Consider the following 12,826-nt stretch of genomic DNA (forward strand, 5'->3'; position numbering starts at 1 on the left):
CAGTTTCTCGAGACTTTTCGAATGTTTTCAAATGTTGCATTTAACTGCACTTGGGACACTTGAGTTTTCCTGTTATGTTGAAGTTCCTCGTCAGTCTTAGTTTTTTTTTTAAATAGAATATTCCACAGTAAAGCACTTTATCCATGTATGGTCTGAATCCCTTAATAACCAATTTATTTTATATTTAGAAACACATTTCCTAATAAAGACTCTTTCTTGAGTCAAATTCCTACTCTTCACAGAGCAGTGAACGCAACAGTTCAGAAAATTGGATAATTTTTTTTTTCAGTTAATGAAAAGTGAAAAAGAAAGCTACTACAATTCATAATAAAAAGATGAGATTTTATTAACAGAAAAAAACCTCCTGCACATTAAAGAGATGAATACTATGGGGATCACCAGTAGACATTAAATTATCCCACTTGAGCGCTGACTCATCGTGTCGTTTCTTCACGTGTACTGAGATTTCTCGTCCTCTAAACTGCGGCTTTTTTCAGATCTTCTGGAAGCACCCTTCCCCTCTTTCGAGCTCTGTTTTTCTTCTTTTCTATTTTCACTTCTTTGCGTTTCTGGAGGTTCTTTTTCCTCTTGTCCTGCCTATGCTGCATCTTTTCCACGACGCTTTCACACCGCTGGTCCCACTTCTTTTGCTTTTGCGTCCGTCTCTTTTCCTTCTTCATCAAAGAGGTGCGCAACATGTCTTCGTCGTCTTTAATTTTGAGGCCCTCTGCTTTGTAAAGCACGTTGGTCCATTTCATCTTCTTCTCAAAGTCGAGAGCCTTGGCTTCGTCTTTTTCCTTCAGCTGCTCAAGCTTTGCTTTGCGAGCCTCCACGCGGCTCAGCAGCTGCTTGTAGTTCTTTCCTGTGAGGGGCGTCAACTTGCCCTTCACCTTTTGTTTCTTTTCTTTCTTTTTCAGCATTTTATCAACGTATGCCTCCTCTACTATTTGCACTGTGTTAAAGACAATAGCTGCCTCGTCTCTTTTTTTGGGGGCAGGTGCTTGCTCTTCCTCCTTTTTCACCTCAACTGGAGGCACTTTGTCACTTTTCTCAGCCAGTTTCTTCATCTGAAATTCTTTCTTCTTCCTCTTTTTGCGTTCTCGCTCCAGCTTTCGCTTTGCACGCTTTGCTTGGACAGCTTCTGATAATGCATCCTGAGGAGCTCCCTGATAAAAGATGAAAAATAGCATGAAAATCTTCATTAAAAAACAATAAAAAGGCTCATTCAAATTTAATTTGTCACATATACAGACATACATCCAGTACTGGAACAAGACAAAAACAAAAAGGAATATCTTATAATACTCTGCTATATAGAGCATTTGGAGTATTTTTTTAAACATATGCTATATAATATAATTTATAGTGTTTCATCCACTGCAGTTTTTTTCCAGTAATGCAATACTGTGACCACAGTGACATAGAAAAGATCAGTTGTTGAAAAAAATAAAGGACAAGCAATATTTTTAAATTAAATAGAGGCATATCAAGATTGACAACAATTTTAAAGTAAAGCTTTAGTTTTTACATATATATTTACAATAAAATATTAAAATTTTATTGTAAATATATATGTAAAAACCCCTTTTTTGCACTGAACACCCCAAAAAACTTTTTAAATTTTGAATTCTTTAAATTTGGCACATTTTGTTTGGTTTAATGTGGCGAACAAAACATCTCAGGAAACCTCAGACTGTTACAGGCCAAGGATTCCACAGGGGACAGCACAGCACAGTTGGTTGTTTTTAAACAAGTCCTGAGAAATTCCTAAAAAGGTCACCTGTGCTGTTGAGACAAAGTTATAACGTTTTAGAATGATCAATAATATTTAGGTAGTGTGGCTTCTGCTGTAAAGGATGTCAATGCCAAGTAGCAGTGGATGCAGTTTATTTTTCAGCTGTAAAGGTTCTCAATGTTTCTACAGCAGAAGACAGTTTCACCGATGAAACAATTTGAGGCTTACTTCGCTATAAATGTGCTTGAAATATCATAAGTCTGGTGGCAAAACAGAAACCGAATCAGCATGTGTTACGTCTGGGTCGATAAAGAAAATGGCACAGCTCTGTGGGTAATTAAAGTAAAGGTGGATAATTGAGTTTTAATACTGTTTTAGATTAACCTGAGACAATTTATAGCCCTTTTAGTACAAGACCATATTTACCTGCTTAGAAAATCATTTTAATTCAGAAAGTGACTACAGGAATGATGAGGAAAATCTTGGAGCACATAATACATCTATTTCTATCAGAGGACTGCGCATGTTTAATAAGGAATTAACTTACTGTTACTTTCTAAACTTTTGCATATCTTTTCGTTGTAAACATGGCAGCACAAACAACCAGAGCATTAGCTTTGCTAATGTGGGAACTAAGATTACATAACAAAGATGTTGCTGCTGGTCTGGTGTACTCCGCAAGGAAAAAATTGCAGCTGCCTTGGAAACCGTGCAATGCATGTTTGTTTATAGTGAATGTAAAATTGTGGAATATACCAGACAAATCTTAAAACAGCTGCTGATGCAGAGCATCAGATTATTCTAACCTCATGTCACAGTAAATCTGATGATAATTGGACAGCTGGTATGTAAACAAGCTCAGTGAACAGTATAGTGCACCATCCCCTTCTGTGTTCCTGTGTGCAGAGATCCAAACATCTACATACCTGGCCTCTGGACTCTTCAATCTTCTCATGTAGCCTCTTTCGCAACAGATCTACAGAGGAGAAGCTGGCGAGGGATTTCTCTACATTCAAGAAAGAAACAACAACAATGCAATGAGACCAACTTCCTGAAATTCATTGCATGGTTTTTACATTTGAGTTAAATGGCTGCACCTTCAGTCATGCGTGTTGTGGCTCCATTAGTGCTTATGATATGTTTGGGTTTATTCTTTTCTGCTGGAGCGGCTCCTTTTTGCGTGGATGGCGAAGGAGAAGATTTCTGTTGAGGTTTAGGAGTCTTTTTGTCATCATTCTTGTCTTGAATATTTTTCTTTTTATTCTTCTTCTTCTTCTTTTGAGGATCAGTTGTGCTTTTACCTCTGTAATAAACTTAAAACACACAAACAAAAAACCTTTTATGCTCAAATAATGCATATTTACAACAAAAACAATTAAAACACATTTCATACAAAAAACTGATGTGTTCGGCTGCACCATCAGACTGACAGGAATAATTCAGATAATAATAATATTCAGATAATGTTCCTCAATTACCAGCAGTGGCAGGTCACACTGTGTTTGACTTTTCCCCCATTCAGAGATGGAATTTATTGGAAACAGCTTCTGTTTTTATAAAAGTCATATTTTCTGGGTGTTGGGCTGATGGCGGAGCAGACAAATGACTCACACTAGTGAAAAAGAAAGTCAGTTCTGTCTTGGACTGCCTGTTGGACCTTATTAAGAAAATCGAGGTCAGAGGTCAACCTTTACATACGTTAGGAACAATGCCTCACATCCTTTGGACCACACTGTGGAGGGATCCAAGAGGCAGCAGGACTCTCTAATCAATCAGCCTAATAATAAAAATATTAACAATATTGATGGGTAATGACAAATAGTCTTTTAAATATGAATATTTGTTTTTCTTTTAAAACGTTTTAGCTTTGTATTTTTTGCCTTATATCATATTCTGCATTTCTGTTACCGAAACTGGGATGATTTTAGTAGTTTAAATAAAGGTGTGAAAAATGTCTTATCTCATTTTTATAAGGCTATTTTTATTCATAATGCTGCAGAAAAATAGGAATTTTCCAAGTAGTTTGTTCCCAACATCAAGAATTTATTTAACAATGTAATTAATTTCTGATAACATAACAATTTCATAGGTTTTGCAATAGGTTTTTTTAAGTTATTATTAGGATTTCAAAATAAACATGACAAAAAAAATCACCAGCAAAACATTCGACAAGTAACCTAAAAAAAAGTTTATTTAATTAAAAAAATAAAATGTCTTTCCTCCAAGTAGGTAAAAGTGAAATTACAGTAAAGCATTAAAGGAATTTGGCGCCTCTTTTGGTTAACATGGGTATCACACCAGAAGTGCATTATGGACTAACTCAATGTTTATAAAAGAACAACAAGCTAACTTTCCTCCGTTCTTCCGTTAAAACGTTTTAGTAAATAAATGGTTAGTTGAACTTACCAAACGGTCTCTCTTTAGATTCCTGGTGCTGATGAAAGACTTTACTTGCAAATTTCTGAATGTACGCGTCCTTCGCAGCGAGGTCCATGTTAAAAAACAGATCTAAATTGTTTAAATCAGACGTAGGAGTGGGAAAATAAGTACATTTGATAGTCACGAACACATTCCTGTGCGCACGTGGGAACCTTCGACAAGTGGGAGGGACGAACAAACACACCGGAAGTAGTAACACCGAGAAAAACTCCGGGCACAAACACATCAATGTAGCTGTTATGTAGTTGATCTTCAAACCTTTTCTTGATTATATTCATAATTATGATCAACCATGGCTTATATTAAATCCCTAGTAGCCTTTTCGAACAGGCTTCTTCACAAACAGGTGAGTTTTTTATGCTTAACCTTAATTTTGGGTGTTTTTTTAATCACCGTCAATTTCAAAGTCATGATGATACACGAAAAGAGTGCATCTAATTTCAATTTGTGTTATATTAAATTTAGTCCCATCATGTTGTTTACATCCAGAGGAACCTTTTTCTGCCCAAACTCTTGAAGCGTTCAAACGGTAATACATTTATTACTATTATGATATTTTACCAGATGATTTTATGTGGGTTTTTAGAATGCTAGGAAATGTTTTGCCTGTATGATTTGGTTTCTATCTACTCCCTCTGTAGCGTAAATCCTTTATATCTCTACATTTATTGTTTTTGTGGTGGCATATTGGTGGGGATTAAGTTAGAACGTCTACAAAAAGCAAATATTATTACTTTATAAATATGCAAAATGTAACATAGCAAAAAAAGTAAGTAAATTTGTTTTTGGTAAGTCTCTTTACAGGTTGTTAGAATGTATCATGTAAATAAAGCTTTTACTTTGAAAACCAGGTTTTATACTTGAAATTTGTTTCTTATTGGAATTGAAATCAAGCACTTGTGGGATGAGCAGCAGATCTGACAAAAAACTAAAAATAAACCAAAAATATATATACAATTATTGCTACTGATAAAGAGGATGTAGATTGTGTTTTTAGAGGTTTTTTATTTTTAAAGTTGGAAAATGTTATTTGCAAATGTGGTATCACTAAAGGGGGTTATAAGTTTAATATGGTCTAATAATATACTTTTGCCAAGAAGTATTGTTACAACCAATCTACCAAATAGATCAGTTTTTGTTGTTTTATTTGAACAAATTACATTCTGTAATCTTTCCCCATTTATGTATCATTTCTGTTTTTTCATGCTATGTAGGCAGGGTTTTCAGCTTTGGGCGTCTGTGCAGCTCTACAGCAGTCAAAGCAGACAAAACTGAAGACTCGTTCCTCAAGTGGTTTCTGCTGCTCATCCCTGCCACTACTTTCGGCCTCGGTACATGGCAGGTACATCCAGATTTAGTTTTTACTGAACTTGTTTTCCCCTCTGATGTGTAGATGTTTTATAAAATGATTTGATCATGTTCGTGCAGGTGAAACGGCGTCAGTGGAAAATGGGACTGATCGATGATCTGCACCGCCTCACCACAGAAGAACCCATTCCACTTCCACTTGAGTAAGTACTCAGATCTGGGTTCGCATAAATAGATGATCACAACGTCGTTTCTGAGATCGAGGCTATATGTACTACTTGCATGTAAATTTTCCCCACAAAGTTGTCAAAGTGTCTAAATATCTCAATCTTTTACAGATATTTTAACATTCATTAATATTATCAAAATAAAAGCAAGTATGTAAATTTTGTGTTCCCTTTAGCCGGTTTTACTTTCCTTTCTCATCCTGTGTCTCAGTCCTAATGAGGTGAATAAGCTGGAGTACCGGAGAGTGAGGGTGCGTGGGCGCTATGATCATTCAAAGGAGCTCTACATCATGCCGCGCTCCCCTGTCGACCCAGAGAAGGAGGCCAGAGAGGCTGGCAGCCTGTCTTCAAGTGGAGAGACCGGTGCCAACGTCGTCACACCATTCCAGTGCATCGACCTCGGGTAAGGAGCTGCAAAAGCCGTCACGGAACCGAACGCACACAGATGCTACAAGTTCTGCTCCGTTTGTGTTGTCGCTGCAGCATCACGATTCTGGTGAACAGAGGATACGTCCCCAGGCAGAAGATCAGACCAGAGACCAGGATGAAGGGGCAGGTCTGAGTGATGTTCTTGAAGAAAAATACGTTTAACATGTGATTTTAATACAAGCTAATACAGTTGTGCTCTGAAGCATTTCTAAAGCTTTGCTTTTATTGTGAAAGTCACTGAGCTTCCTCAGTTAACCACGTACATCTCAAGTTTAACTGAACTTTTTCTTGCAACAACGTTACACAAAATGGGGGGGGGGGGGGGTCTTTTTAATCTCAGATTTCTGATCATGAAACTCCATAAAGACAGTGAAAACTGTTCAGCTAGAAAAGGGAAAAATAATAGAATCTACTAATTGAGTATAACTGAACACCTTTTAAAGCAATATTTTACCTTTGCTGTGTGGTGTTAAATAGAATTTTGAAAAATATTTAGTAAAATAGGCTGTTGCATTGAAATATGTAGAAAAAGTAGAGTGTTCTACACATGCTTTACATAAATCATAGATCCTAAAATATTTATGTTCCCATTTTTTAAATGGTTTATTGAAAATAGTCTGATAAATGCTGTATAGTTTTTGCAGATTCTTGCACTGTCAATCAAGTTTTTCTGGTTCTCCACACAGGTGGAGGATGAGGTGGAGGTGGTCGGCATCATCAGGCTGTCGGAGAACCGGAAGCCGTTCGTACCAAACAATGACGTGGAAAGAAACCGCTGGCATTACCGGGACCTGGAAGCCATGAGCCACGTCACTGGAGCCGCTCCCATCTTAATCGATGCAGACTTTGGTAACTAATCTGGTGTTTTCATCCCACCATTTTAAAATCAGTAGATGTGAGAGTACTGTAACAGGGCTAGAGCGGTTGACCTGAAGTTTGGTTCCTGCCTTGCCCACCCCTGTGTTGACATGACCTTGGGCAAAACACAGAGCCCCACATTGCTCTTGTGGTTAAAGGCTGGCACCGGTGTCATGCATTAGAGCCGCCCTCAGTGTGTGAATGGGACTGTGGCCTTAAAGAAAGTTAGAAAAGCGCTGTTGAAGTTTACGCCATTTACTGATATTTGAAGACATTTTTTCTTCATCGTGCAGGGAGCACGATTCCTGGAGGTCCAGTTGGAGGACAGACCAGAGTCACACTAAGGAATGAACACATGCAGTACATCATAACATGGTAGGTGGGGAATGTTATGTTAAACATGTATGAATGTAAAACGATCACTAATAGTTCCATGTTTTTCAGGTATGGCTTGTGTGCAGCTACTACCTACATGTGGTACATAAAGTTCATCAAGAAGATTAAACTTTGATCTTGTAAAAATAAGATTGTAATCACTCAATAAAACTGTATTGGAGAACACAGGTGAGTTTAGTTTTTCAGTTGACATGAATTCCTCTAACCAGGACTAGTTAGACCTTAAATGTGTCCTAAAGGTTCTTAATATTGCTGCAGATCATAAAAGTAGCTGGTATTCTAACAGCTATGTCTGAATTCTAATTAGAAATAAACTTTTGTAAGAACTGTGTATCAATTTTGTATAAATACTAATTTCTTTATATCTATTTACCTCAAGTTGTCATGTGACAACCCCAACCTTTGCTGAAGGCAGAAAGAAAGAATCTTGGTATTTTAGTAACAGAACCAACAACTGAGGATTAAATGACCAAAGCAGAGTCTTAAATTAGGACATAGATTTTTTATTCCAAACATATTAACCAAGCTTGGTAGCCAGTTCCTTGGCCTTAGCCTTCTCCAACTTAGCAATGCGGGCTGTGGATTTGGGACCCATGAGATTGCCTCCCCAATGACGACGGATCTAAGAAAAAAGAATTTCAGGAGGTTAAGGGAAAAATATGATGCAGATGCTGTAAATAACAGATTTGGACCTCACCTCCTCAAATCTGTCATTGTAGTTGGTTTTGATGGCTTCCACGAGTTTAGCAAGTGCCCCTTTATCCTCACTGTGACGAGAACAAATGTTAATGCAGCTCCAACATGCAGTGTTTTTGCATTATTTACATGTAAAAACAACTTTTTATACACATTCTAGACAAGCATTTCAAAACCTAAAGGTTAGGGTTGTGCCCCGAGATAAAAGTTTAGCTTTTGCTGATACTTACGGGTTAACTTGTGTGAAAGCCACAGAAGTGCACGTCTTTCTGTGCACCAGTCGGCCCAGTCTGGCCTTGCCCTTGACGATACAATATGGGACACCCATCTTGCGGCAGAGAGCAGGCAAGAACACGACCAGCTGAAGCAGAACATCCGAAAAGTGACAATATGTTACAAATATCCACATCAGTGGCTGTAAGGTTCAGTCAATTTTTAGAACTGATGGTCGCTGCTCAGGGTTAAAAAGCTCGTATGTTTGGATCCACACGGAGGATTCAGGTGAAGAAATTCAGACATCATTGCCAGCGACCGCAGCGCGACAAAAACCTGACACTAATCTCACCTCAATTGGATCAACATCGTGGGCGATGACAACCAGCTGAGCCTTCTTGCTCTCCACCAGAGTTGTGACAGTGTTTACACCTGGAAACAAAAGGGAATCATGACATTTACCTGTTCCATGAAAACAAACCGTCCATTCATTCACTATGGATAATGGCCAATGCTCAGGGTTAAAAAGCTCAAAAACCATCATAGAAAGTTTCAGGTGAAGAAATTCTGAACATCATTGCATAACAGCCAAAACATCAAAACTGATTTTTTTATGAACTATTTGGCACATTTTCTCTGAATTTTACCTGCACGGAGAACAGGAGGCCTCTTGGTGGGCGTGTCTCCTTTCCCAGCAGCCTTCTGTTCAGCACGAGCCAGCAGCCTCTGCTTCTTCTCCTGCTTGGTCTCTGGCCGGTACTTGTGTGCCAACTTGAAGAGCTGAGTGGCTAAAAATAAACTTTACATTACAAGTCTGACCAACGTATTAAGCACTACTTGTTGCTACAAGGAAACTGCATCAGCGATCTTGGTGGAAATGCGTCAGCATTATCATCAGATAGCAAATATTCGTTTACATCACTTGCAAAGTAAAAACTTTATTGTCAAAGGGAAAATATCACCCAATAGTGACACTTTACCAAAGATCATTACAAAGTGTTACCTGTCTGGCGGTCCAGAGCCTGAGTGAACTGGTTGATTGCAGGAGGAACCTTAAGACGCTTGTAGAGGATGGAGCGCTGCCTCTGCAGGCGCACATAACGAGGCCATTTAACAAAGCGGGTCAAATCACGCTTCGGCTGAATATCCTGGCCTGTGGACGACAAAACCCAAGAATAAGAAGAGCAATAAACACACAAACCCATTAGAATTGAACTTTTAAAAATGCATCAGCGATCTTGGTGGAAGGTCGTCATCATTAATATCAAGTTAGCAAATATTCAGTCACATCATCTGCATCAGAACCGTTTCTCCCATACCAGGAGCAGTGGATACGTACCAATGCCAAAGTTTTTGGGCCTCTTCTCAAACAGGGGGTTGACGACTTTCTTGGCCTCATGTTTTTTGGCCACGGAAGGGGCAGGTGCCACCTTCTTCCCCTTAGCCTTCTTTCCCTTGGGCTGAAAAGAACATTGTTCAACGTTAATCAAGTTCATTACCAAGTTGGAATAAAAGACATCAATTTAATTTTGTGAAATTCTCTTCAATACAAGCTGCACCCGTTGAAACAGTCAAGTAACTTAACCAAAAAGTAATTTAACAGATCATGCCATTTAAAAAAGCAACACAGTTGTTAGTCTGTATTTCAATCCTGATTCGACAATGAGGTCAATGCAAAGACATGTCAACCAGTGGTTCCCAACCCTGGTCTTCTGGAAAAACTGTCCTGCAAGTTTTCCATGTTACTCTCCTTAAGTTAAGACGTTTGATTCTACCTATCAAGCTCTGCTCAAGCCAGGTGTGTTCATCATGCATGCCGTGTTTCCCGAGGACCAGGATTGGGCAGCACTGCTCAAAATTGGGACCCTAAATTACCCATAACTGTACAAAACTCGGATCTCCACGTTCAGTCTATATTAATTATGACAATAGTACGACACGAAGCAACCAGAGTCATGACACAACAGTACAATTAGCATGTTGAAGCTAAGGTCCATTCACTCAAAACTGATAAACAACAGCCTAGTAGTTCTTCACACTTCAGTATTAGTTTAGCAATAAACGAGACAGCAAATTAAAAACAAAAAATGTTTAGAATAGAAAAATGTCCAAAGAGCTGGTCGTTTTTTAAACGTGCGTTAGCTACTTCGCCTAAGCGCTGCTGCCGGGTACGTTTCACTAAATCAAACTCAATTTTAACCATTATCCACGTCAAATCATGCTTCAATATCCACCTAGAATGAATATTAAGGATTACTACATTATGAATTGACATTAGATGAGGACATAGGAGGTATACAAACACAGATGCAACGAGATTTATCAGGCATAAGTTTTCGTCGGAAAAAGCAAGTATGTACCCACCATGTTGGTTCAGGCAGAAAGGAGGACCAAAGGATTCTGGGTAACGGAAATACCGCGAGGCTTGGAGCATCAACATGCTGCGTTTGCTGCCTCGATCCAGGATCTGATTTTTCATTTGTTTACTTTAACCTTTATTTGTGTACCAATTAGAAACCACACCAGAGAGTTATCGGTGGCATTACATTTTTAATTAAAGGTTTGCGGGGTAACACAAGTTTTTTGCCAAAACATTAACGAAATCTTCAAGGATTAGTTTCCTGGCTTAAGCAGTGAAACAGCTTCATTTGTTGGTAGTTTTTTTTTTTTTACTGCATTGTACCAAGAATGAAGTTTGGTGGAAGGGATATTATAGTGTATATATGTGTCACCATGGTGACTTTTTCAGCAGCTTGACTCACTCCCTTAATTTTACCGAAATTAATTTGACATGCTATAGCATGCCAAGATATTTTGGTTAATTTTTTGCTCTTCATTTTGTGTAAAATATATAATGATGCCTTCGCTGTTCTAATGAGATTGTGGCTAGTGCACAAAGCAAGGTCCAAGATCTTGCTTGGCAGTCCTGACCTTTAATTGATGGAGGTCAGGTTGAGATTATATGGAGTGAGTCAGCTGTTCACGTTCAACATCTTTGTCACAAATGCATTCCTGGAAGAATGGTCAAACATTCCCATCAAGACACACCTAAACTTGTGGAAAACGTTTTAAAAATGTCAATACCTCACTGCTGTGACAAGTTTCATTCATTTCATTTATTTTGAAAATAAATCCTGTTTTTTAAAATATAATCTATAATATAGATTTCTATATTAGTGTCCTTGAAGTGTACATTAAATAAAAAATAAAATAAGTCATATCTTTTTTTTTTTAATTTTTTGTGCAAAACAGAAGTATAGTACAAAGCACATTTTTACAAAATAAACTTCAAATAGGCCAGGGGAGCATACTTATTACATGCATTTTACATAAAAACATTCAAGTTTTTACAACTTTCATAGAAACATACAGCTTTCTGGCGAAGGCTTTTAGAGATGGTACTGAGATATATTTCAATTTGTTTGATTAATATGGGGAAAATAGAAGTTGAAGAAAATTTGCATTTATGAATATGACATTTTTTACTTGACCCCAAGTTTTTATTTTGAAAGCAAAAAATTATATATTCAAATTTCAGAGTGAAGTTGGGGTGAATATGTTTTTTGATAAATTGTAAACACTTTTTCCAAAAAATTCAATTTTCATTAAAGTTCCAAAAAAGATGGTCAATTGTTTCTGGATGTCATTTGCAAACATTACAGTTAGGGTCAATTGTTTTAACATATCTCAGCATGAATTGATTGCTGGGGTAGATTTTGTGAATTATTTTAAAAGAAACCTCTTTCATTTGAATATTTATCATACATTTTTGGGTCACACTCCAGCCTTTTCTCCAAAAACTGTTGGGAGCAAACCGTCTGGTGTAGTTTTACATACATGGTACAGAAATGACATCCCTTTGAAACAAGGCATGTACTTTTTTGTTGTTGTTCTTGTGGGGTAAAACAGATTTTTCCTGTGGTGGTGTCATTTGTATCCATAGAGGGCATTTCTTTATTCCTAACAGTTATCTTAAACATTTGACATATTTCTTTGGAAACAGCATCAAACACAATGGTATACAACAAGATTGTATTTAGAATTGAATTCAGTATACCTTGGGCGGCCGTGGGGCAGCGGCAGGGCAGTCGATCATAAGATTGCAGGTTCAATTCCCGCCTTGCACACCCATGTGTCAAAGTGTCCTTTGGCAAGACACTGTACCCCACCTTGCCTCTGGTGGTGGGTTGGCGCCAGTGTTCAGCAGCAGAGCCACCACCAGTGTGTGAATGTTTGTGTGACTGTAAAGCACTTCCTCCTTCGTGGACTAATTTCTCCGATTTTGGCAGTTGAAACCCGGACAATGAACTGGCATTTTGCAAAAAATGTGTTCACATGCATACACTGACCTCACTAAGATGGCGGTGCTCTCCTCCCATGAGGAACCACGTGATGTCTCCTCTAGCGATATAAATCTTTTTTTTTCTGCCGATATTACCTGCTTACGTCATCAGACTCCTCCCCGTTTAGTCCCCCGTTTTCAACGATTGGTAGCGCCCGCTGTGGCTCACAGAAGTTACATTGA

At 38.1% G+C, this 12,826-nt stretch overlaps 3 protein-coding genes and 4 non-coding genes across 10 annotated transcripts; 1 reads left to right on the forward strand and 6 right to left on the reverse strand.

Annotated features, from left to right (window-relative positions):
- Positions 1-321: 321 nt before the first annotated feature.
- Positions 322-4,381, reverse strand: surf6 (surfeit 6). The gene is made up of 4 exons (XM_004074543.4): positions 4,142-4,381; positions 2,833-3,048; positions 2,662-2,741; positions 322-1,166 (listed from the first exon to the last, which is right to left on the reverse strand). Exons 1-4 carry the CDS (start codon positions 4,227-4,229, stop codon positions 477-479), a joined length of 1,074 nt encoding a protein of 357 aa, XP_004074591.3. The 5' UTR covers positions 4,230-4,381; the 3' UTR covers positions 322-476.
- Positions 4,380-7,557, forward strand: surf1 (SURF1 cytochrome c oxidase assembly factor). The gene is made up of 9 exons (XM_004074540.4): positions 4,380-4,520; positions 4,640-4,703; positions 5,389-5,516; positions 5,603-5,685; positions 5,921-6,112; positions 6,193-6,265; positions 6,825-6,987; positions 7,290-7,371; positions 7,441-7,557. The coding sequence occupies exons 1-9, from the start codon at positions 4,467-4,469 to the stop codon at positions 7,505-7,507; spliced, it is 906 nt and encodes a 301-aa protein (XP_004074588.1). The 5' UTR covers positions 4,380-4,466; the 3' UTR covers positions 7,508-7,557.
- A 322-nt stretch (positions 7,558-7,879) lies between these two features.
- rpl7a (ribosomal protein L7a) lies at positions 7,880-12,729 on the reverse strand. Of its 4 annotated transcripts, none has more exons than XM_078956231.1 (8): positions 12,651-12,729; positions 9,641-9,761; positions 9,305-9,454; positions 8,949-9,089; positions 8,654-8,733; positions 8,319-8,449; positions 8,090-8,159; positions 7,880-8,014 (listed from the first exon to the last, which is right to left on the reverse strand). In XM_078956231.1, exons 1-8 carry the CDS (start codon positions 12,678-12,680, stop codon positions 7,910-7,912), a joined length of 828 nt encoding a protein of 275 aa, XP_078812357.1. In that variant the 5' UTR covers positions 12,681-12,729; the 3' UTR covers positions 7,880-7,909. The 4 variants fall into 4 exon arrangements, with proteins under 4 accessions (XP_078812357.1, XP_004074590.1, XP_078812358.1 ...); XM_004074542.3 differs by lacking the exon at positions 12,651-12,729 and adding an exon at positions 10,666-10,783; XM_078956232.1 differs by lacking the exon at positions 12,651-12,729 and adding an exon at positions 10,562-10,664.
- LOC111948397 (small nucleolar RNA SNORD36) lies at positions 8,539-8,615 on the reverse strand. Its single transcript, XR_002874389.1, has one exon. It is a non-coding gene; the product is annotated as a small nucleolar RNA SNORD36 (small nucleolar RNA).
- LOC111948393 (small nucleolar RNA SNORD36) lies at positions 8,812-8,884 on the reverse strand. The gene has a single exon (XR_002874385.1). It is a non-coding gene; the product is annotated as a small nucleolar RNA SNORD36 (small nucleolar RNA).
- LOC111948398 (small nucleolar RNA SNORD24) lies at positions 9,157-9,228 on the reverse strand. Its single transcript, XR_002874390.1, has one exon. It is a non-coding gene; the product is annotated as a small nucleolar RNA SNORD24 (small nucleolar RNA).
- LOC111948399 (small nucleolar RNA SNORD24) lies at positions 9,527-9,599 on the reverse strand. The gene has a single exon (XR_002874391.1). It is a non-coding gene; the product is annotated as a small nucleolar RNA SNORD24 (small nucleolar RNA).
- Positions 12,730-12,826: the final 97 nt, after the last annotated feature.

This window comes from Oryzias latipes, chromosome 12 (genome assembly GCF_053564925.1).
Source record: "Oryzias latipes strain Hd-rR chromosome 12, Olatipes_Hd-rR_3.1".
NCBI lineage: Eukaryota > Metazoa > Chordata > Actinopteri > Beloniformes > Adrianichthyidae > Oryzias > Oryzias latipes.

Excerpts from the sequence above, each read along its gene's own strand:
- surf6 (XM_004074543.4), bottom strand. The coding sequence starts at position 4,229 with ATGGACCTCGCTGCGAAGGACGCGTACATTCAGAAATTTGCAAGTAAA. Across the intron at positions 3,049-4,141 it reads ATCTAAAGAGAGACCGTTTG|TTTATTACAGAGGTAAAAGC; the intron begins GTAAGTTCAACT and ends GTGTGTTTTAAG. Across the intron at positions 2,742-2,832 it reads CACAACACGCATGACTGAAG|AGAAATCCCTCGCCAGCTTC; the intron begins GTGCAGCCATTT and ends TCTTGAATGTAG.
- surf1 (XM_004074540.4), top strand. The coding sequence starts at position 4,467 with ATGGCTTATATTAAATCCCTAGTAGCCTTTTCGAACAGGCTTCTTCAC. Across the intron at positions 4,521-4,639 it reads ACAGGCTTCTTCACAAACAG|TCCCATCATGTTGTTTACAT; the intron begins GTGAGTTTTTTA and ends TATTAAATTTAG. Across the intron at positions 4,704-5,388 it reads ACTCTTGAAGCGTTCAAACG|GCAGGGTTTTCAGCTTTGGG; the intron begins GTAATACATTTA and ends CATGCTATGTAG.
- rpl7a (XM_078956231.1), bottom strand. The coding sequence starts at position 12,680 with ATGGGAGGAGAGCACCGCCATCTTAGTGAG. Across the intron at positions 9,762-12,650 it reads AGCACCGCCATCTTAGTGAG|CCCAAGGGAAAGAAGGCTAA; the intron begins GTCAGTGTATGC and ends TGTTCTTTTCAG. Across the intron at positions 9,090-9,304 it reads GGCTCTGGACCGCCAGACAG|CCACTCAGCTCTTCAAGTTG; the intron begins GTAACACTTTGT and ends GTTTATTTTTAG.